At 36.1% G+C, this 22,196-nt stretch overlaps 2 protein-coding genes across 12 annotated transcripts; both read left to right on the top strand.

Annotated features, from left to right (window-relative positions):
- The first annotated feature begins 1,177 nt into the window (after window positions 1-1,177).
- On the top strand, window positions 1,178-7,770 carry LOC122280711 (long chain base biosynthesis protein 2a-like). Of its 3 annotated transcripts, none has more exons than XM_043091694.1 (12): window positions 1,178-1,576; window positions 1,682-1,747; window positions 2,464-2,552; window positions 2,814-2,959; window positions 3,034-3,158; window positions 3,238-3,331; window positions 3,452-3,615; window positions 4,575-4,736; window positions 5,516-5,642; window positions 5,758-5,924; window positions 6,083-6,190; window positions 7,399-7,770. In XM_043091694.1, the coding sequence occupies exons 1-12, from the start codon at window positions 1,451-1,453 to the stop codon at window positions 7,492-7,494; spliced, it is 1,470 nt and encodes a 489-aa protein (XP_042947628.1). In that variant the 5' UTR covers window positions 1,178-1,450; the 3' UTR covers window positions 7,495-7,770. The 3 variants fall into 3 exon arrangements, with proteins under 3 accessions (XP_042947628.1, XP_042947627.1, XP_042947626.1); XM_043091693.1 differs by having other exon boundaries at window positions 2,431-2,552; window positions 5,537-5,642; XM_043091692.1 differs by having other exon boundaries at window positions 2,431-2,552.
- A 3,926-nt stretch (window positions 7,771-11,696) lies between these two features.
- Window positions 11,697-21,034, top strand: LOC122280712 (long chain base biosynthesis protein 2a). Of its 9 annotated transcripts, XM_043091700.1 has the most exons (16): window positions 11,873-12,089; window positions 12,620-12,690; window positions 13,417-13,490; window positions 14,701-14,808; window positions 14,902-15,074; window positions 15,182-15,247; window positions 15,963-16,051; window positions 16,313-16,458; window positions 16,533-16,657; window positions 16,739-16,832; window positions 16,940-17,103; window positions 17,827-17,988; window positions 18,818-18,944; window positions 19,060-19,226; window positions 19,387-19,494; window positions 20,708-21,034. In XM_043091700.1, exons 5-16 carry the CDS (start codon window positions 14,949-14,951, stop codon window positions 20,801-20,803), a joined length of 1,470 nt encoding a protein of 489 aa, XP_042947634.1. In that variant the 5' UTR covers window positions 11,873-12,089; window positions 12,620-12,690; window positions 13,417-13,490; window positions 14,701-14,808; window positions 14,902-14,948; the 3' UTR covers window positions 20,804-21,034. The 9 variants fall into 9 exon arrangements, with proteins under 9 accessions (XP_042947635.1, XP_042947632.1, XP_042947634.1 ...); XM_043091703.1 differs by lacking the exon at window positions 12,620-12,690; XM_043091696.1 differs by lacking the exon at window positions 14,701-14,808 and having other exon boundaries at window positions 11,874-12,089.
- The last annotated feature ends 1,162 nt before the right edge of the window (window positions 21,035-22,196 follow it).

Raw genomic sequence — 22,196 nt, 5'->3', positions numbered from 1 at the left:
TGAAAGTCGGTCTTGGGGAGCTTTCAGTATATCAAAAATTTAGAACTTTCAGCATAAACCTACAGTGATTTATGGGTGGAAAGCTATGTACTTTTCTTTGATGTTAAGTTTATTGAAACACCATTCATTGGACTAAAAAAAAAAAAAGAACAGGTTTCTTCTATTATATTATTTTTTATTCCCTCCCTCCTTTGAGATTGAAGGATTGTATTCTGGGCTTTTGAAAGTAGTTTTGTCTTATAGGAAAAGAAAAAATCAACAATTGTTTATTTGTTTGAAGGAATTATTTGGTGAGGATACCTCTAAGTTAGTGATTTTCTCGAGGGATGTCGATGGGGAATAGGGCTTCAGCAGAGGGATTTTCATGGGGGATTTTTGGGTCTTCTTAAGGCACACTTTTGGGGTTGTCGATGGGAAAGAGAACCACGATTTGTTTTTGTGAGGGAGAGAGGGATTCACATAGGGAGGCGCAGAAGAAACTTTCGGCAGGGAAGGAGGGAGAGCAAAGGAGGGGGGAAGAGTAAAAAAGGAGAAAATACAATTATTGGAACCGAAAGGTGAAATTGAAGTTTTGAACCGTTTTGAAAATAAGCCCGATTTGTCACATCATTAGTGTGTGGTGTTGGAGAGTAGACTGACCTTAAAATATAATTTCTCATGTAAGATTCCATTGCCTGTACATTCTATATCGACGCTCACATGAGAAAGGCAGGCAGGAAATAAGAGCTTGGGAGGCCAATGTACAGGCCTAGTTAGAAGTCTAAAACAAGAACAAAAACCCACCCCCTTACCCCATGCGAGGGTCAAGAAGGTTATTAAAAAAAATTGATATTTACAGTCATGAAATGCGTAAACGTTACATAATTTTTTTGAAAAAGTAAGTAAATATGGAATTCATATTAAATAAATTAATTTTTTAATAATAAATATCATATTTTTTCGAAATAATTATACAACACTTGTCTACTTTACAATTATATATAATATATATAAAAGAAAAAATGATTTATACACAATATTTCTCACTATACTTTACATAATTATATTTTAAATAAGTGATATTTTTTTTAAAACAATGTATAAAAGTAAAATCATTTTTTTAAAATTTATTTTGTGATATTATTCAAAAATATATTGTGATAATATGTCGTGTGGATGGCATTGCTTAAAAAAAAAAAAAAAAAAAAAAAAAACCGCCGCCAACCTTTTTCTCTTCCTTCTCTCTCTCTCTCCTCCTTCCCTTCACTCCGGCGTCTCTCCTTCCCCAAACCCTCCTCTCCCATTTTCTTCTTCCTGCAACCCTTGACCTTGTCGCTGCCACCGTCCAACAACCATAGCCCTTCCTCCCCGATAGCTCATCCGCGCCATCTCCCTCTTTCTTCCTCTGTGAGTCTCGGCCGCCAGCCCAAACTCAACGTTTCCGTCGTCCATCCTTGCTTTCGCGGCCAAAATGATAACAATCCCGTATTTGACTGCCTTGACTACCTACTTCAGCTACGGCTTGCTTTTCGCCTTCGGACAATTCCGTGACTTTTTTAGGAAAATCTTTGATTGGTGGCGCGCTAACAATCTTCAGGTCCCCGTTAATTTTTTAGATTTCTACTTTTTTGACATATGAGATTGAACGTCCGGCCCAGATTTGAATTTTGATTCGTATGTAATTGACTTCTGTCCGTTCTAGGGATACGCACCCATCTGTTTAGGACTTGAAGATTTCTACATTCGTCGATTGTATCTTCGTATCCAGGTGGGCATTTGGATTAAATTATTTTCATTTTTCAATAAATTATCAAAATCTTAAGCTTCTTTATATGCCCGTTTTCTGTCATGCGAAAAAAATTGATTATATTTGGACTAACCATTAGACAATATTGACATTTGCTTGTAAGTTATTTCTAGGAGTTACTGGAATTGTATTGCAAGTATGCGTAAAAAGTGAATAAAGTACCTAAAGGTTAACCAATTTATGTCAAGTTAGGGAAATATTGAAGCGGTGGATCGGGAAACTATGCGTTTCAGCTGATAGCTCTATTCTAAAGTAGTACTTAAGAGATCTAGATGATTTTTGGTTTTCCTTTTTGATGTTACATTGTTCATAAAAGGTTAAGTATCTTCCATAGCATTGTTCTAAGGTTCAACAACTTAGGCCTCGTTTATTTTCACAACAATTCTCACCTTATCTAATCATTACAACGTTCCCAAATTCCCACATAAAATAAAATAAAAATTAATTTTTTTCAAATTTCAAAACAAGAATAATATTAAAAATATATATATTTTAATAATATTTTATTCTGCTTTCAATTTTTATCTCAACTCATTTCATCTTATCTACGAAAACAAACAAGGTCTCAACCGCTGCTCAGCTTTGGCCTCCAGTACTAACTCCACAAAATGTCTTTGTTTGGGGTATTTTTCATTGTTATGTAGGTCTTACATGAGAAGCTTATTCTACTGTTCACAGACTGTTTTGGAAGACCGATAGCAAGTGCTCCTGATGCTTGGTTTGATGTGGTTGAACGTTATTCCAATGACAACAATAAGACATTAAAGTGAGTCATTTTTTATGTGCTTGGAAGCTTGTAGGTTCTTGTTTAAATCATGTTTTTATTAGATGTAAACTTACATGCTCCCATGTTATGCACAAGCCCTTTGTTACACATGCATGTGTGTGTTCTTTCCTATTTTTTGGGCATTAGCATCTAATACATTTCCATATCATATAATGAATGAAGCACTCTGTCATTTTTTTTAGAACTTTTTCCTAAGTTGCAAGTGTTTTGGGAATTGTCTACTGATGGCATCACATGCAGGCGAACCACGAACATAAGTCGGTGTTTCAATTTGGGATCGTACAATTATCTAGGCTTTGCTGCATCGGATGAATATTGCACACCACGTGTGATCAAGTCTTTGAAAAGGTTCTCCCCAAGTACCTGTAGTGCTCGTGTGGATGGAGGTATGCAACTACCTTTTTGCAATATGTACCCTGTAACATAGATAAGCAAGAACTGATGCATTTTTTTGCATCAGGAACTACAACATTGCATACTGAACTGGAGGAGCGTGTTGCAAACTTCGTTCGAAAGCCTTCTGCCATAGTCTTTGGCATGGGCTATGCGACAAACGCTGCCATTCTTCCAGTCCTGATTGGAAAGGTTTCCACATTAACATTTAATGATACCGTGTATAAGGTTGAAATAGGAATCATTTTTGTTAACTGCTTTCATCCAACAGGGAGGATTGATAATTAGTGATTCCCTAAACCACAACTCAATTGTGAATGGTGCTCGGGGTTCAGGAGCTACAATTCGAGTTTTCCAATATAATAGTAAGTATATGGCACCAGTTTTTCCATGAGCTCATCTTCCTAGATAAATATGCGATTTTTTTCATTTCAATGATTCTCTTTCCTTCTTTTTTTTTTTTTTTTTTTTTTTTTTGGTTGTAGCTCCATTGCACTTGGAGAAAGTTTTAAGAGAGCAAATTGCCGAGGGACAACCCAGGACCCATAGACCTTGGAAGAAGATTATTGTTATTGTGGAAGGGATATACAGTATGGAGGGGGAGCTCTGCAAACTTCCAGAAATCGTTGCCATATGCAAAAAGTACAAGGTGATATTTTACAGTGTAAATGATATGCTTATAACCTTTAAAAACCACATGCCAATTAGTATTCAGCTCTTGACATATTTGTGATGAATGAAACTTTAATTATTACTTGTAGGTTATCATGAATTGCTATACTTAACGTTTAGGCTGTTATAAGTAGTTACCTGGATTTTTTTGAGGTTTCTTTCTTATTCTTGTAATGGTTTAATGATGCAATTTGCTTTGTGGGTTAGGAAATGAGGACCATGATTAGCAGTTTACTGAATTTTATCAAACTCTTTTAGAGTATGTTCTACTTTTTTTAACCCCTAAGGGTTAGCTCAAGTGGTGAAGGCCTTAGTCTTGGTGGTATGCTCCTTCCAGGTCTAAGGTTTTAATCCTCTTAGGTGCAAAGGCATTGGGCTAGGGGATATGCTCTCCTCAGGTCTAAGGTTCAAATTCCCTTGGATGCAAACAATCTTTAGGGACCATCAGACTAGAGAATTTTCTCTTTGAATTACCCGAGGTGTACCTGTGAAAAACTCCTTGCCGAGGGCTTGTGCACTCCCGGGATTAGTCTGGATGTTGTTCTTGGACACCTGGTGCCAATAAAAATAAAAATAAAAATAAAATCTTCTTGGATGCAAACTATTTCTAGGGGTCATTGGATTGGGGGAACTTCTTAAATTATCCAAGATGCACTTGTAGGAAACTCCTTGCCGAGGGTCTGTGCATCCCCGAGATTAGTCAGGATGTTCTCAGACAGCTAGTGCCAATTAAAAAGAGATATGTTCTACTTTTTTTATTTCCTTTTTTTCCGCATGAGGGCATGCCAAGTTAGGATGGGAAAACAATAGATATTTACGTCATGTTTTTCCTTTTTCAAAACATATATTATTTTTCCTTGTTTTATATGCAGTCACTTTTTTTTTTTTGCCAACAAAAAAGAAGTTCTGTTTGACTTTTCGTTGTATTTGTTACAGGCTTATATCTACTTGGACGAGGCTCATAGCATTGGAGCAGTTGGAAAATCAGGAAGAGGTGTTTGTGAGCTCTTGGGAGTGGACACTGCTGATGTAGATGTCATGATGGGAACATTTACAAAATCTTTTGGGTCATGTGGTGGTTATATTGCTGGATCCAAGGTTTTATACTTACCTTTCCTCGGTTTTGTTGACAACCTCAATTAATACAATATAATGCCATGCTTCTTATTTTTCTTATTTGTCATGGTAAGTGGATAGGGTAATGTTAGGAGTCCTCTGGCGTGCCATCCTTGTATATGCCAAATTTGTTATTATATTTGGTCAGGATTTCAAATGAAAATGTAATTATTATCGTTAATGGTAGGAATCCTTTTTTACTATGTGAATTTACTTAGAAATTTAAGTACAGATGTAAGGGTGACTGTTTTAGGCTCGGTTTGGATTCGCAAAGTGTTTCATATCAACTCATCTCATTGTACTTAAATTTTTTCAAATTTCCACACAAAATATAATAAACAATTCAACCTTTTCAAGTCTCAAAACAATAATAATATTAAAAAACTATATTCTAACAATATTTTTTTGTTATCATTCATTTAAAACCATCTCATCTCATCTCTATTCCTTTATCTGCCAAAATAAATTATTGCAAGTTATACAATTTGTGCATGTGCCACCAGCTGGTAGTTCTTTGAAGTGCTAGACATGACTGAATTGATAGGTTATTCTCCCAGAAGGATAAGATATTACGGGATTATGCTCTTTGCCATGCATAACAATATGTTGGAATATCACTTCTCAGTTTTTTTTCATTTCGTGTTGACATCTATAAGCCTTGTACTGTGTGGATCAAGCGACTTACAGTAATTGCTCAGTCATATTAATGAAGTTTTTTTTTTTTTTTGGGGGGGGGGGGGGGGGGGGGGGGCCAATTTCAGGAGCTTATACAATATCTTAAGTACTCTTGCCCAGCTCATCTTTATGCAACATCCATGTCACCTCCAGCTGCACAACAAATCATATCTGCCATAAAGGTTATTCTTGGAGAGGATGGTACAAGCAGAGGTTTTAAAGGATTCTTACGCTTTCTCTGCACTTGATTGTTTTTATCTTTTCATTGCTGGACTTCAAGTATACACTTTGCATTCAATTACTAATGACTTGAATTTATGTGATGTAGGAGCTGAGAAACTGGCACAAATACGTGAAAACAGCAACTTTTTCAGATCAGAGCTGCAGAAGATGGGCTTTGAGGTTCTTGGAGACAATGATTCTCCCATAATGCCTATAATGCTTTACAATCCCGCAAAAATCCCTGCCTTTTCTCGGGAATGTCTCGTGCAGAAGGTGAGTTTGTCACTAATATTTGCATGACTATCAATTTCAGATTTGTTCTGCAATAGTCTGTTACCACAGATTTTCTATATATTGCTATTCTTTTCCCTTGGTGCCTATGTGTGTTTCTATTCAATGCTTATGACGGCTAATCAACTTAAGCATCACAGGTCGCTGTTGTGATGGTTGCTTTTCCAGCTTGTCCTTTATTGTTGGCCAGGACACGTATTTGCATATCAGCCTCGCATACCAAGGAAGATCTTGTCAAAGCCTTGGAGGTAAATTTCTATCTTTTTGTCTGAATTGAATTTTCTCATTTTTAAAATACTCCCTAGCTACATCTGTGAAATCAACTTTTAAGTTAACTAGTTCTGAACCTGTTTGAAAAATACCATATGTAATCAGGTTAGCATGCCTTGAGTCACTATACAATAAATAGAACCTTTAATAAAGTTTAAATGTTAGTATTTCATAAACTTTTGATTGAGCAACTCAATCTTCAGACCTTACAAACTTTTCTTTTTTATTTTATAAATTTAACTTGATTAGTTATATGGGACGGTCGACAGGGTTTTATACGAGCAAAATTCCATATTTTGAACATTATAGTGTTTGGTTTTATATAAAATCATTTTTTAATTTGTAAGTTTAAACTAACGAAGATATTTGTATTAAGAGGATAATGGCAATAAAATAGTTATAGAGGGTTATAGAGGAAAAAGGGCGATGTGTTTCAATTCCGAATTGTCTAATATTTATTGATATGATCTTTATAATTAATTAAAGTGCTACTACCACAAAGAAATCCTATAAAAATAAAACCCACAAACTGACTTGTCTTTTTTCATATGATACTTTAAATCTACTTTACAAAAAAAATTAGCTTTACAATTTAACGTACAATTTCAATACATATCAGTTTATGAGTTTATTTTTGTGGGACCTTTATTTGGCTAAAATATTTCTCTATCTTGTTATAGAAATGGATAATTAGCATTGATATACCTAAAAGTCTTTGCGGAACGCAAAGTATTAGTGCTATTAGACGCATGTTAAATCTCTATACATTTAATATGACCAAAGGGGAAGGGGAAGCGGAGTTATTAACTTTTGGTCGAATTTGGTAAAATAGAGTTAGTAAAATATGGTAAAAAGTTGTTTAGCCATAGCCTGCCCGGCTCACCTAGGGCTGAATTGAGGCTTTATTGATATTCGTTGAGCAGCAGTATAGTGTTTTGACCATGAGTAATGAATGTCGTTGTTAAACCTTCAGACATATCTAAAGGTAAAATATAATAATTAATCAGGCATCATGATGCAGACACCCAATGCACACGAAGGGAAAATTTTAGGATCACCCGAGCATTACTGTGTGAACCTCTGTTTACTTGAGAGGCTGGTCGTTATAAGCATTGTAATTATTATCAAAGCTATGCTGTTCAATGACTCTTTGGATTGAAGCGTTCTCTTTCTTTGGAGGGCGCAGGTTATAAGTCAAGTCGGTGATTTGGTGGGGGTTAAGTACTTCCCTGCGGAGCCCGAGAAGCAGGAGCAGCTGAAGGAGATGATCAAGATGGATTGAATACTTCCAAGTTGTTTGTTTACCGTTTGAAGGAGGATCAAACAAATGGTTATGCTAGTGTTCATGCCGGAGATAAGGGATGTCTTCTCGGCGTCCTACTCTTCTCTTGTCCTTAAATGGATTTTTTTGGTAATTTAATAATGTATAGGCAGTGCTGTAATTATTTTTTATTTCATTATGCCATCTTTCATCGATTTACATCCAGTGCTCGGGTAATAGCCTGGGTTATAAATTATTTCTCTAATTATAGTGGAGATTCGGACAACAATTCGTAAATTATTTCTCGTAATTGTCAATTAAATTTGATTACTAATGCTGTGGTTAGAAGGTTACACCCTTAAGGTGCCCTCACCACGTCTTTTATTTTGTGTAGCTGCTGCCTTCGATTTCCTAACAAGATTCGGATGATATCCTCTTCTTCATCTTTGGGAGAATATCCACTAAGATCCATGTCACTAATCTTACGATTATTATACTTGTTAATCTAATTACTTTTAACAAATTAGTTTTCTTACGTGCACATATTTCATTAATCTGAAAAAGAGAAATACCAACGTAGTGGATGAAAAGTGTCGACAAATATCCTATAATAACAAATTCTGTACATAAAAACTGCAATAGGTAATGATGATGCATTAAACTTGGTTACTTCGAGAATTTTATTTTACAATGTAGGCATTATGCTTAACTGTGTAAATTTGTGAGTCTTCATCTCTCTTGTATTTTTCCTCCATTTATGTGTCATTCACTACTATAGATGTGCGTACTGAACTGTCACCAAAGGCTTTAAATCATATTGATCAAGGCTCAAATAGTTACAGTGCACAAAGAATGACTCTTTCTTGATTTCCGACTTGTGCGAGTTTTGGACGTTAATACCAAGTTTAATGCATTATTACCCATTACAATTTTCAGCCGACCTTGAGCTATATTATTGATGATATTATTGCTTCTCTTTTTCCTTATTTACTTTTGTCTTTTTATGTACTAAATTTGTTGTAACGGGATATTTTTCGACACTTTCCATCCACTTCTTTTGTATCTCTCTTTTAGATTAATAAAATATGTGAATGATCGTAAGTAAGATTCGTGCATGACATCTCTCATGTTTTATGGATCAAGTTGGCTGGCAATAGCAATAATAAATGGCTTATGAATTGGTGGTGGATATTTCCCCAAGACAAAGGATCTCATCTGAATCTTGTTAGGAAATCGAAGGTAGCAGCTACATAAGATCAAAGACGTGGTGAGGGCACCTTAAGGGTGTAACTTTTTAACCACAACATTACTAATCAAATTTTAAAAAAATTATGTGACAACTTACAAACAATTGTAACCGCAACCCCCACCCTGGGTTTGTCATTTTCAACACAGCAAATTACAAAATTAAACCTCCACTTATTGATGCCCGAATTTCTACTTCTCAATATAGGAGAAATGTGATTTCACTATAAAAAAAATTACTTATTTATGGCTAACTATTTCCTACAAAATAATTATTTCCTGTCAAAATGAATCTATTTTCATCGTAAATAATTTGTCAGAAATGCTCTTTTTTTTTTTTAGTGAATTTACATGACTTAATCAATGTACTGCTACTTACTAATTGAATAAATTATTTGGAAGCCTGATCAATGCATGCATTCTTCTGAAATCTTACTTTTTGTAGAGTTATAGATCTAGATTACTTAGATCAACCAAATAATCGACCGCCTTGTTATAATTTGGACACTGAATTCAAAGCTATCGATCAAGATCTTTTAATTATAGTTTGAAGTACTTTAAAAGGAAATATTACTATATAACTATGATTCATTTATCAAAATTAGATGTTAGCCCATGATTTTTCAACATGTATCATGGCTATATTATATATATATATATATATATTTATATGATGGCATACAATTATGGAATATTCTATATTTCAAAGTCATTGATCGATTTTACTTACCCTTGATCTACAAAGCTAGGAGGCAACTAATATTGATTGTTCTTAAATATACCATATATTGATCTACCTCTCAAGTCTCAGGACTTGGTTTTTTGAATATATTTTTCCTGATCTTTATATATTTGTACGTCCATTCTACCTCTTGATTTTAGTTTTTAGAAGAAAGTGGGTGGAAGAAATTTTGGTCGAGATCAAAGTCATAATAATATGGATGGTAAAAGGTTAGGTTGGCTAGCTAGCTTTGAAAGTTTGACCTTGCATGTGGTACATTTAGTGCGTTTGAAAGCAATGAAAAAATAAAATTATTTATTATATTTTATGTTGAACCGGTGCTAATAGGTCTGGTTGGGATTTTATTTAAAAACTCATCAGTTTAGAATAAAAACAACGCCATTTTGATTAACTAAAAATGGTGTCATTTTATGTTGAGGGTTAAAATCTCCCCCGTGCCCTGATCTCTCAACTCTCTCTCTCTCTATCTCTCTCTCATGCCGAAACCCTAACCTCCTATCACTCTTCCTTTTCCTCTGCCGATTGAAGCTCAGTGGCCACGTGGCCATCATCTTCATCGTTCTATCACTTCGTCATTGACGTCAAGAACCAAGGTTTGTTCTTTGCATTTGATTCCGATTTAGGTCTGTTTTATTCCCTGTGGTGCCTACTGTTTGTTTTTAAATTTTAATTTCTTTCCTTAATAGATTATATGTTTTTTGTACATATTGATTCCTTAAAAAAAAAAAAAGAAAAAAAATCCTTTTGTTTGAAAATTTTGTCAATTTTAAGTAACAATATTTTTGGGGTAATATTTATGCTTTCTTTACCTATACATAAACCATGACTTATTTTGGCCAGCTTGTATAGTTACAAGTTAATTTTATACTAGGCAAATTTCTTTCCCTTATGTTATGCTAATCAAATTTCTTATCCTTTCAGGTATTGTATTTATGTGATTGTTCATTCAACTGGTTTTCTTAAAACTCAAAGACTATGATTAAGGGTGTAACCGGTTTGGTCTGGTCTGGTCTGATTTTGAACAAAATTTAGGATCGAATCAATATGCACCAGTTTGACATTTTTCGAAATCGATTATGTACCGGTTACCCTCTTAAACTGTTATTATCGATTTTCAGTCTAGTCTGATTTATAAGTTTAATACCATAGAGATACTATATTATAATATATATTATAATTGTATTATAGACTATAATGATATATTATAATATATAGAGTATATTATAATATATAGTGGTATAGTATTAGTATAACTATTAATATGTACTATATAATATTAATATAACTATTAATATAATAAACAAAATGATATAAGATTTTAAAATTTAATATTATATTAATTAGTAATTTATCATATAATACAAAAATATTTTATATATAATTATTTATTATATATAAAAATTATATACAATAGAAAAAATTAAAAAAATATATATGAATCGGTTCGGTCGGTCTTAGAAAAAAAAAATCAAAACCGAATCGATTTTGACTGGTTTTTAAAAAAATAAAATTGATATCGAACCGAACCAAAATCGGGACCTGATCGATTCCACTGGTTTGGTTGGTTTACTAGTTCACTGATTTTTTTTACACTCATAAATATGATATACAAAATTACATTTTGCATACGTACGTAGGCTTTGGATTCAATTCTTGTAATGATCTATTCTTGTATCATTTCTTCTCACAAGGAAAAAAAAAACTTAAGAATAATAAATTGATGGAATAAGGTGGCTGCTGATGATTGGGATTGGCAATGGTAGGCTCTATGGGCCCCCCAATACCAAACTATGACTCAAGTATGAATATTATTCCACTCTATCTCTGGGTTTTTTGTTCTTCAAGTGGGTTCTCTCTCGAGACCTAACCCGCTTTAATTAGCCACCTATAATACAACATCATTTTCATTTCTCTTATGAATTATTCTTATTCTTAACCAAACAAAACTCAAAACCCATGAAGTGCTAAGTTTGAAGTTATAAGTGGATATTGTTTTTTTAATATGTATGTGAGTGTAGCAAGCCCAACCCAGATAAGAGCCCATGCTGTGAAGTAAAGCCTAGCCCTAAACCAAGCCTAATTTTTGTTTTATTGTGAGCTTGCTTAGGTATAAGTCACTAGGCCTGTGCAAAAGTATTTGTTGGACCGATCTGTTAGAAATATCCGATCCACCCACCCGATAAAGTCGGGTTGAAATGATATGCGCTTATGTGGGTTGGTGCGAATCTCCGATGTTGTTTTCAATGGGCGAAACCGTAACCCCAAAAGATTTCTCCAAAAAAAGTCCTAAGCCTCTGTCTCTCTCGCTCTCTCTCTTATACAGACGGCGCCATGGGTCTCTCACTCTCTCTCTTTGGCCGTAGCTCCAAGATCAACTCGATTTGCTGAGGCATGTTTCTTTTCACATGCGCTTGTATTTGGGATTCCTAGTTTTATTTAGGGTTTCGTGAGTTAAATCGCTCAAAACGAGGCTATGCTCCCCTTGTTTGTCCTCATTTTCATCGTTCTTCTTGGCTCTTATGTTCAGATCAAGTGTATTGAAACTCGATTGCCTCGATAAGTCCTTGTTATTGCCTGTCTCCCCTGCCACTGAAGATCCATATTCCCTTTTCCTTCTCTCCAAAGTTTGGTAAGTCCTATTTAACCTTGCGCTTTCTTTCTAGATCAGGTATCGCCAAAGGATCCTTGTTGAATTGTTCGCCATACCTGGATCGTCGCCGTAGCCCACATCCATCCCCGATCGTTTAACTCTCCCTTCTTCGATTTTTAGCTTGTGATTTATGAATTTTGGGTTGATTCTTTATTCCGATTTTTAGCTATTGACCATTTGACTAAACCAGTAATAGAACCCAAACAAAATTCACGTATATTTCAAGTTTTGGGTAATGAGATTGATTTGGGCCTATTAAAAATACTTTTCGTCGGTTTAGATTCTGTTTGACACCAAAAAATTCTGAATGTCAATATCAAAATTATCATCCTATCGTTATAAAATTTTTATATAAAAATATAATAAATAATTTAATTTTTTTTAACTCCTTTAAATTTAAAAATAATAATAATATTTCATCTTAAAATTTAAAATTTTCAGCTAACTGCTAAACCGATCAGGGGCTGTTTAGAAAGAAGTCTAAATTTGAATTTTGTTCATTCTATGAGGTGGTGGCTGTGACAGAATGGTTCTTCGAATAGTTTAGCCACCGTCCACGTCTCGCCACCTCCCGTCATCGGTAAGCCCTCTCTCCCCCATCTATCGATCTCGCTCTCCCCCCTCCGATTTCTCTCCCCCTCTCGCACTATCTTCTCTCTGTGTTGCTGCCCTTCCTATAACCGCCGTCGATCACCTCGGAGGAACACCACGCCGAGCCACTCAGATTTGTTATTTCTCCTCTCGATTTCCTCCACCAAGCCTAAGAAGTAGCGGTTTTGGACCCACGACAGCTGAGCACTTAGATCTGCCATGAATCACGGCCCGCCACTCAGATCTGTCGTCGCACGGCGTCCTCCTCGCCCACGCCACTTTGCCGTCGATCTCTTTTCCCTGATCCGTCGCCCCTGCATCCTTCAGTAGTTCTCGCTCTCTCTCCCTATCTCTCTCTCTCCGCCACCTCACTACGCCATAACCAGGCACCCTTGTGTCGAGCACCGCTCCTCGCCGTCCTAAAATACAACTCTCACAATATTTCATCTCGGCCTCTACCCTGTCTTCACTTTTGTTCTTGTGCCATCGTGAGCACCACCCTCATCCTTCCCCATCCTTTGAGTTCATCAGATCCGCCACCCCCAAATTTCCCCACGTTGAGTCTCTTGTTACGCCCAAAAATCCGCCGCTGACCACTGTGCCTTGCCACTGCCGCTGCCGTACCCCGCCCCTCGAGTCCCCACCACAGTAAACTGTGTGTCACTCTGTTTGTATAAAATCGTCAGATTTAACTAACTGATTTTCCACCTGGCAGTGACGTCCGCGCACACACTCATGGGATACCTTAGGCAGCGCACTTGATTGTCCAGAAATTTGCCATCCCACGTTGTAAGTAAAACCCTAGACTGACCCTTGGAATATTGACGTTGGAAAATGCTTAAACTGTGTTTTGCTGCAGTATGGTTGTGAATGGATAAGTGGTCTGGGGCCTTGTGGAGTGTTGGGATAACAAATTGTGACTGGTGATGGATTGTCGTTCGAGGGCTAGGGGAAACGTTGGGAATTGCGTGTAGTTGTGAAAAATGTGAAACAATGAAACTTTGTGTTACACTTGTGCCGCGCCATCCATAATTACATGTTGCGTAACTGCATTTTATTTATTATCTGTTGTTAATTTATTAAGTGTACTTTGCATTGTGCTTGTGCTATAAACAGTGAAAAATTGCGGTTTTTGTGTAAAAATGTTCAAACGTAATTTTTGTGGGGGTGTATCACAATCTCTAGCCGAGATGAGACATTATCTTGATGGAGCACTTTTGGTCACTTGGGAGTGTATAAAACTAAGTGATGCCCCCTGGGTTGTCACAAGCTCGGCCGAGACAATAACGCTATCGGACTGACTCCGTGGCCTCTATGCTAGCATAAGCTAGAGAATGCCTAGTCACGTATGTTGCTAGTGTGGAGCTGGACATTGTTCGTTATGAAGTCACACGCTTTATCGTTACCCGTTGTGGAAGGGAGCAAAAGCGTATTGGGGTCCCTAGGGGAGGCCATGTTGCATGCCTTAATAAAATGGATGTCTTCAAATGGAAATGTGATTTTTTATGTGTGTGGATTTTTTGTAAATTTTTGTAAAGGAATTTGTTTTTGGAAAAATCTCGGTGTTGTTGGAAAATCTCTAGTTTTACTCTTTGCTGTGGATTATTCATATTTTTCTCTGTTTGTATTTTTTGGTTGTCAATCTGTGGCTTTACTTGCTAAGATTGCAAAATAACACTGTGGTGTCCCCACCCATGGAACCGTAAACTTTGGTGTAGAGGACGAATATAACCTTGGAGGATCGTTTCCACTAGAGGAGTGAAGACCTGGGGACTTTCTTCCCCTTATGTAGTTGATGTGATGTTTATTTTCTTTATTATCTAGTTAGATGACTGTAATAAGTTATGCATTATTTTTGTTGGGATTGTAATTTAAATTTTTGGTACCATTAGCCATCAGAATGCCTTTTTATTTTCCGCTGCGTTTATAATTGTACACTTATATATTCCATGCTTGCACACACTTGTTTTCACAATGCGTTTGGGGTGTGTGATCCAAGCGGCCAACACCTTGGCTTCGCGACTCCGGCCAAATCACACGTGGGAGGGTGCCACAAGAAAAATCAGTTTGGAAATTAAAACCCGCAAAGAGGGGATTGGATTGGCCAGTCAGTTCAATTCTATCTCTCATTTAATCTTTGAATTTCTCCGATTTGTTTTTTTAAATTTGCAAAATTCTCCCTCACATTGTCCTTTTGCAGATCCACCGTTGTGCTAGAGCTTTGGATTTGCAGGCAAGGCGTCCAAAATGATAACAATCCCGTATTTGACTGCCTTGACCACCTACTTCAGCTACGGCTTGCTTTTTGCCTTCGGACAATTCCGTGACTTTTTTAGGAAAATCTTTGATTGGTGGCGCGCTAACAATCTTCAGGTCCCCATTAATTTTTTAGATTTCTATTTTTTTTTGACATATGAGATTGAACGTCTGGCCCAGATTTGAATTTTGATTCGTATGTAATTGATTTCTATCCATTCTAGGGATATGCGCCCATCTGTTTAGGACTTGAAGATTTCTACACTCGTCGATTGTATCTTCGTATCCAGGTAGGCATTTGGATTAAATTATTTTCGTTTTTCAATAAATTATCAAAATCTTAAGCTTCTTTATATGCCAGTTTTCTGTCATTCGAAAAAAATTGATTATATTTGGACTAACCATGAGACGATGTTGAAATTTTCCTGTAAGTTATTTCTACGAGTTACTGGAATTGTATTGCAAGTGTGCATAAAAAATGAATAAAGTACCTAAAGGTTAACCAATTTATGTCCAGTTAGGGAAATATTGAAGCGATGGTTTGGGAAACTATGTGTTTCAGCTGATAGCACTATTCTAAAGTGGTAGTTATGAGATCTAGATGATTTTTGGTTTTCCTTTCTGATGTTACAGTGTTCATAAAAGGTTAAGTATCTTCCATAGCATTGTTCTAAGGTTCAACAACTTAGGCCTTGTTTGTTTTCACAACCATTCTCATCTCATCTAATCATTACAACATTCCCAAATTCCCACACAAAATAAAATAAAAATTCCACTTTTTCAAATTCCAAAATAAGAATAATATTAAAAAAATATATTCTAATAATATTTTATTCAACTTTCAACTTTTATTTCAACTCATTTCATCTCATCTGCAAAAATAAACAAGGTCTTAACCGCTGCTCAGCTTTGGCCTCCGGTACTAGCTCCACAAAATGTCTTTGTTTGGGGTATTTTTCATTGTTATGTAGGTCTTATATAAGAAGCTTATTCTACCGTTCACAGGACTGTTTTGGAAGACCAATAGCAAGTGCTCCTGATGCTTGGTTTGATGTGGTTGAACGTTATTCCAATGACAACAATAAGACATTAAAGTGAGTCCTTTTTTATGTGCTTGGAAGCTTGTAGGTTCTTGTTTAAATCATATTTTTATTAGATGTAAACTTACATGCTCTCATGTTATGCACGAGCCCTTTGTTACACATGCATGTGTGTGTGCTTTCTTACTTTTTGGGCATTAGCATCTAATACATTTCAATATCATATAATGAATGAAGCGCTCAGTAATTTTTTTGAGATCTTTTTGCTAAGTTTCAAGTGTTTTGGGAATTGTCTACTGATGGCATCACATGCAGGCGAACCACGAACATAAGTCGGTGTCTCAATTTGGGATCATACAATTATCTAGGTTTTGCTGCATCGGATGAATATTGCACACCACGTGTGATCAAGTCTTTGAAAAGGTTCTCCCCAAGTACCTGTAGTGCTCGTGTGGATGGAGGTATGCAAGTACCTTTTTGCAGTATGTACCCTGTAACGTAGATAAGCAAGAACTGATGCATTTTTTTCCATCAGGAACTACAACATTGCATACTGAACTGGAGGAGCGTGTTGCAAACTTCGTTCAAAAGCCTTCTGCCATTGTCTTTGGCATGGGCTATGTGACAAACTCTGCCATTCTTCCAGTCCTGATTGGAAAGGTTTCCAAATTAACATTTAAGGATACCCTGTATATAAGGTTGAAATAGGAATCGTTTTTGTTAACTGCTTTCATCCAACAGGGAGGATTGATAATTAGTGATTCCCTAAACCACAACTCAATTGTGAATGGTGCTCGGGGTTCAGGAGCTACAGTTCGAGTTTTCCAACATAATAGTAAGTATATGGCACCGGTTTTTCCATGAGCTCATCTTCCGAAATAAATATGCGATTTTTTTCATCTCAGTGACTGTCTTTCCTTCTTTTTTATTTATTTATTGTAGCTCCATTGCACTTGGAGAAAGTTTTAAGAGAGCAAATTGCTGAGGGACAACCCAGGACCCATAGACCTTGGAAGAAGATTATTGTTATTGTGGAAGGGATATACAGTATGGAGGGGGAGCTCTGCAAACTTCCAGAAATTGTTGCTATATGCAAAAAATACAAGGTGGTATTTTACAGTGTAAATGTTATACTTGTAAACTTTGAAAACCACTTGCCAATTAGTATTCAACAGTGTAAATGTTATACTTATAACCTTTAAAAACCACATGCCAATTAGTATTCAATGCTTGACATATTTGTGATGAATGAAACTTTAATTATTACTTTTAGGATATCATGAATTGCTATACTTAACCATTAAGCTATAAGTAGTTACCTGGATTTTTGTGTGGTTTCTTTCTTATTCTTGTAATGGTTTAATGATGCAATTTGCTTTGTGGGTTAGCAATTGAGGACCATGATTAGCAGTTTACTGAATTTTATCAAACTCTTTTAGAGATATGTTCTACTTTTTTTAATCCCTAGGGGTTGGCTCAAGTTGTGAAGGCCTTAGTCTTGGTGGTATGCTCCTTCCAGGCCTAAGGTTTTAATCCTCTTAGGTGCAAAGGCCTTGGGCTGGGGAGTATGCTCCCCTCATGTCTAAGGTTCAAATTCCCTTGGGTGCAAACAATCTCTAGAGGCCATCAGACTGGGGAATTTTCTCCTTGAATAACATGATGAGGTGTACTTGCGAAAACAGTAGATATTTATGTCATGTTTTTCCTTTTTCAAAACATATATTATTTTTCCTTGTTTTATTTGCAGTCACTTTTTTGTGCAATTTTGTCCAGGCCATTGTTATCATAAGTAGAAGTTATGTTTGACTTTTTCGTTGTATTTGTTACAGGCTTATGTCTACTTGGATGAGGCTCATAGCATTGGAGCAGTTGGAAAATCAGGGAGAGGTGTTTGTGAGCTCTTGGGAGTGGACACTGCTGATGTAGATATCATGATGGGAACATTTACAAAATCTTTTGGGTCATGTGGTGGTTATATTGCTGGATCCAAGGTTTGGTACTCACCTTTCCTTGGTTTTGTTGACAACCTTGATTAATAAAATATAATGCCATGCTTGTTATTTTTCTTATTTGTCATGGTAAGTGGATAGGGTAATGTCAGGAGTCCTCTGGCGTGCCACCCTTTTTTATGCCAAATTCGTTATTATATTTGGTCAGGATTTCAAATGAAAATGAAATTATTACCGCTAATGGTAGGAATCCTTTTTTACCATGTGAATTTACTTAGAAATTTAAGTACAGATGTAAGGGTGACTGTTTAAGGCCCGGTTTGGACTCAAAAGTGTTTCATCTCATCTCATCATTACAATTTTTCCATTTTCCAACACAATTTTTTTTGATAAGTAATTTCCACACAAAATATAATAAACAATTCAACTTTTTCAAATCCCCATTCAACTTTTTTAAATTCCAAAACAATAATAATATTAAAAAATATTTTATTCAAGTTTTATCTTTCATTCAAAAACATCTCATCTCATCTTTTTCCTTTATCTGCCAAAATAAATTGCAAGTTATACAATCTTGTGCATGCCCCACCAGCTGATAGTTCTTTGAAGTGCTAGACATGACTGAATTGATAGGTTATTCTCCCAGAAGGGTAAGAAATTACGGGATTATGCTCTTTGCCATGCATAACAATATGTTGGAGTATCACTTCTCTGTTTTTTTTTTTTCATTTTGTGTTGACATCTATAAGACTTGTACCGGGTGGATCAAGCGACTTACGGGAATTGCTCGGTCATATTAATGATGGTTTTTTTTTTTTTGGGGGGGGGGGGGGGGGGGGGTTGTTTTTATTGGGGGGGATACCAATTTCAGGAGCTTATACAATATCTTAAGTACTCTTGCCCAGCTCATCTTTATGCAACATCCATATCACCTCCAGCTGCACAACAAATCATATCTGCCATAAAGGTTATTCTTGGAGAGGATGGTACAAGCAGAGGTTTTAAAGGATTCTTACGCTTACTCTGCACTTGATTGTTTTTGTCTTTTCATTGCTGGACTGCAAGTGTACACTTTGCATTCAATTACTAATGACTTGAATTTATGTGACGTAGGAGCTGAGAAACTGGCACAAATACGTGAAAACAGCAACTTTTTCAGATCAGAGCTGCAGAAGATGGGCTTTGAGGTTCTTGGAGACAATGATTCTCCCGTAATGCCTATAATGCTTTACAATCCAGCAAAAATCCCTGCCTTTTCTCGGGAATGTCTCATGCAGAAGGTGAGTTTGTCGCAAATATTTGCATGACTTACATTTTCAGATTTGTTCTGCAATAGTGTAACCGCGGATTTTCTATATATTGCTATTCTTTTCCCTTGGTGCTTATGTGGGTTTCTATTTAATTATGCTTACGACGGCTAATCAACATTAAACATCACAGGTTGCTGTTGTGACGGTTGCTTTTCCAGCTACCCCTTTATTGTTGGCCAGGGCACGTATTTGCATATCAGCCGCGCATACCAAGGAAGACCTTGTCAAAGCCTTGGAGGTAAATTTCTATCTCTTTGTCTGAAATGAATTTTCTCATTTTTAAAATACTCCCTAGCTACATCTGTGAAATCAACTTTTAAGTTAACTAGTTCTAAACCTGTGTGAAAAATACCATATGTAATTAGGTTAGCATGCCTTGAGTCACTATACAATAAATAGAACCTTTAAAAAAGTTAAAATGTTAGTATTTCATAAACTTTTGATTGAGCAACTCAATCTTGAAACCTTACAAACTTTTCTTTTTTATTTTATAAATTTAACTTGATTAGTTATATGGGACGGTTGAGGGGGTTTTTATATGAGCAAAATTCCATATTTTGAACATTATTGTGTTTGTTTTTATATAAAATCATTTTTTTTTATTTGTAAGTTTAACCTAACAAAGATATTTGTATTAAGAGGATAAAAACAATAAAATAGTTATAGAGGCTTATAGAGGAAAAAGGACAATGTGTTTCAATTCCGAATTGTCTAACATTTTATTGATATGAACTTTATAATTAATTAAGAAATGTTACGACCACAAAGAGATCCTATAAAAATAAAACCTACAAACTCACTTATCTTTTTATATGATACTTTAAATCTACTTTACAAAAAAAATTAGTTTTACAATTTAGCGTACAATTTCTAGATATTAATTTGTGGTTTATATTTGTGGGATCTTTATTTGGCTAAAATATTTCTCTATCTTGTTATAGAATTGGATAGTTGGCATTGATATACCTAAAAGTCTTTGCAGCACGCAAAGTATTAGTGTGTTATTAGACGCATGTTAAATCTCTATATATTTAATATAACCAAAGGGGAAGGGAAAGCGGAGTGTTATTAACTTTTGGTCGAATTTGGTAAAATAGAGTTAGTAAAATATGGTAAAAAGTTGTGTAGCCGTAGCCTGCCCGGCCCACCTAGGGCTGAATTGAGGCTTTATTTTTATTCTTTGAGCAGCAGTATCGTGTTTTGACCATGAGTAATGAATGTCGTTGTTAAACCTTCAGATATATCTAAAGGTAGAATATAATAATTAAACGGGCATCATGATGCAGAACCCCAATGCACATGAAAGGGAAAATTTTAGGATCACCCGAGCATACCGTGTGAACCTCTCTTTACTTGAGAGGCTGGTCGTTATTAGCATTGTAATTATTATCAAAGCTAAGCTGTTCAATGACTCTTTGGATTGAAGCGTTCTCTTTCTTTGGAGGGGGCAGGTTATAAGTCAAGTCGGTGATTTGGTGGGGATTAAGTACTTCCCCGCGGAGCCCGAGAAGCAGGAGCAGCTGAAGGAGATGATCAAGATGGATTGAATACTTCCAAGTTGTTTGTTTAGTGTTTGAACGAGGATCAAACTAATGGTTGTGCTAGTGTTCATGCCGGAGAAATGGGGTGTCTTCTCGTGTTCTTAAATGGATTTTTTTGGTAATTTAATAATGTATAGGCACTGCTGTAATTATTTTTTATTTGATTATGCCATCTTTCATCGATTGGGTTAAAAATTATCTATAATTATAATGGAGATTGGGACAACAATTCGTAAATTATTTCTCGTAATTGTAAATTAAATTTGATTAGTAGTGCTGTGGTTAGAAGGTTACACCCTTAAGGTGCCCTCACCACGTCTTTTATCTTGTGTGGCTGATGCCATTCGGATGATATCCTCTTCTTCATCTTTGGGAAAATATCCACCAAGATCCATGTCACTCATCTTACGATTATTATACTTGTTAATCTAATAACTTTTAACAAGTTAGTTTTCTTACGTGCACATATTTCATTAATCTAAAAAAGAGATACAAAAGTAGCGGATGAAAAGTGTCTGACCAATATCCTATAATAACAAATTCTTTACATAGAAACTGCAATAGGTAATGATGATGCATTAAACTTGGTCACTTAGAGAACTTCAATAGAACTTTTGATGCTATCTCCATATCCTTGGTAAAGGCGGAACATAGATCTATCCCTTAAGAGGAAGAGAGGAAGTGAGATCGACCATCTAGTGCTAGAAGGGATGCAGGTGAACCCCACACTCTATGCTTTGGTCTTCTAATCCGATGGTGTCAGGGGATTGTTGTGCGGGAGGCAAAAGACCAGAGGGGCATGCGGCAGCTGCCCGGGAAAACAATGGTAAATCGAGATTTTTAACCTTTGGGCAGAATGAAGGAAAAATAAAAAGAGAATTTTAAAATGAGCCATACGCTACCCAGCAGGGGCCGCCTAAAACGAAACAATTCGACAGAAGGAGGTCCAGAAGCTATGCGGGCAGCCACGCCCAGTGTAGGCTTCGGAGCGAAGGGGACATTTCGAATGGTAAGGGGCGTGGTATTTTGATGGATACAGAGCCATGGATCTAACTTCAAGGTTGCGAAAGATATGAAGGGGAAAAAAAATACATATCTCTCAAGAGCAGTCAAGTGGAAATGGTAGGATTTTTAGTGTAGGAGTGAGTGGAAGCTCCTCTCCCTTCATATGGTGGAGTATCCAGTGGGCTTGTATTCCAATGGGAGAGTTTTTGTGTGGAGCAGAGCTACATTATTTTAACAAACTATGAAGTTAATGCAAACCTACAGCCTCTGCCAACAAATAATTAATTCATATCCCCTATTTCTAGAAGTACACCAACTGCCCCTCCATCTCGATAAGTCGTAAAAAGTTAACCATACTTGAAATCTTATCCGGTGCAAAGAAACAATAATTCAT

The sequence above is a fragment of the Carya illinoinensis genome, chromosome 11, assembly GCF_018687715.1.
Source record: "Carya illinoinensis cultivar Pawnee chromosome 11, C.illinoinensisPawnee_v1, whole genome shotgun sequence".
Taxonomy (NCBI): Eukaryota; Viridiplantae; Streptophyta; class Magnoliopsida; order Fagales; family Juglandaceae; genus Carya; species Carya illinoinensis.
Note: the sequence above shows the minus strand (reverse complement) of the source record. Positions and strands in the feature narration are given on the sequence as shown.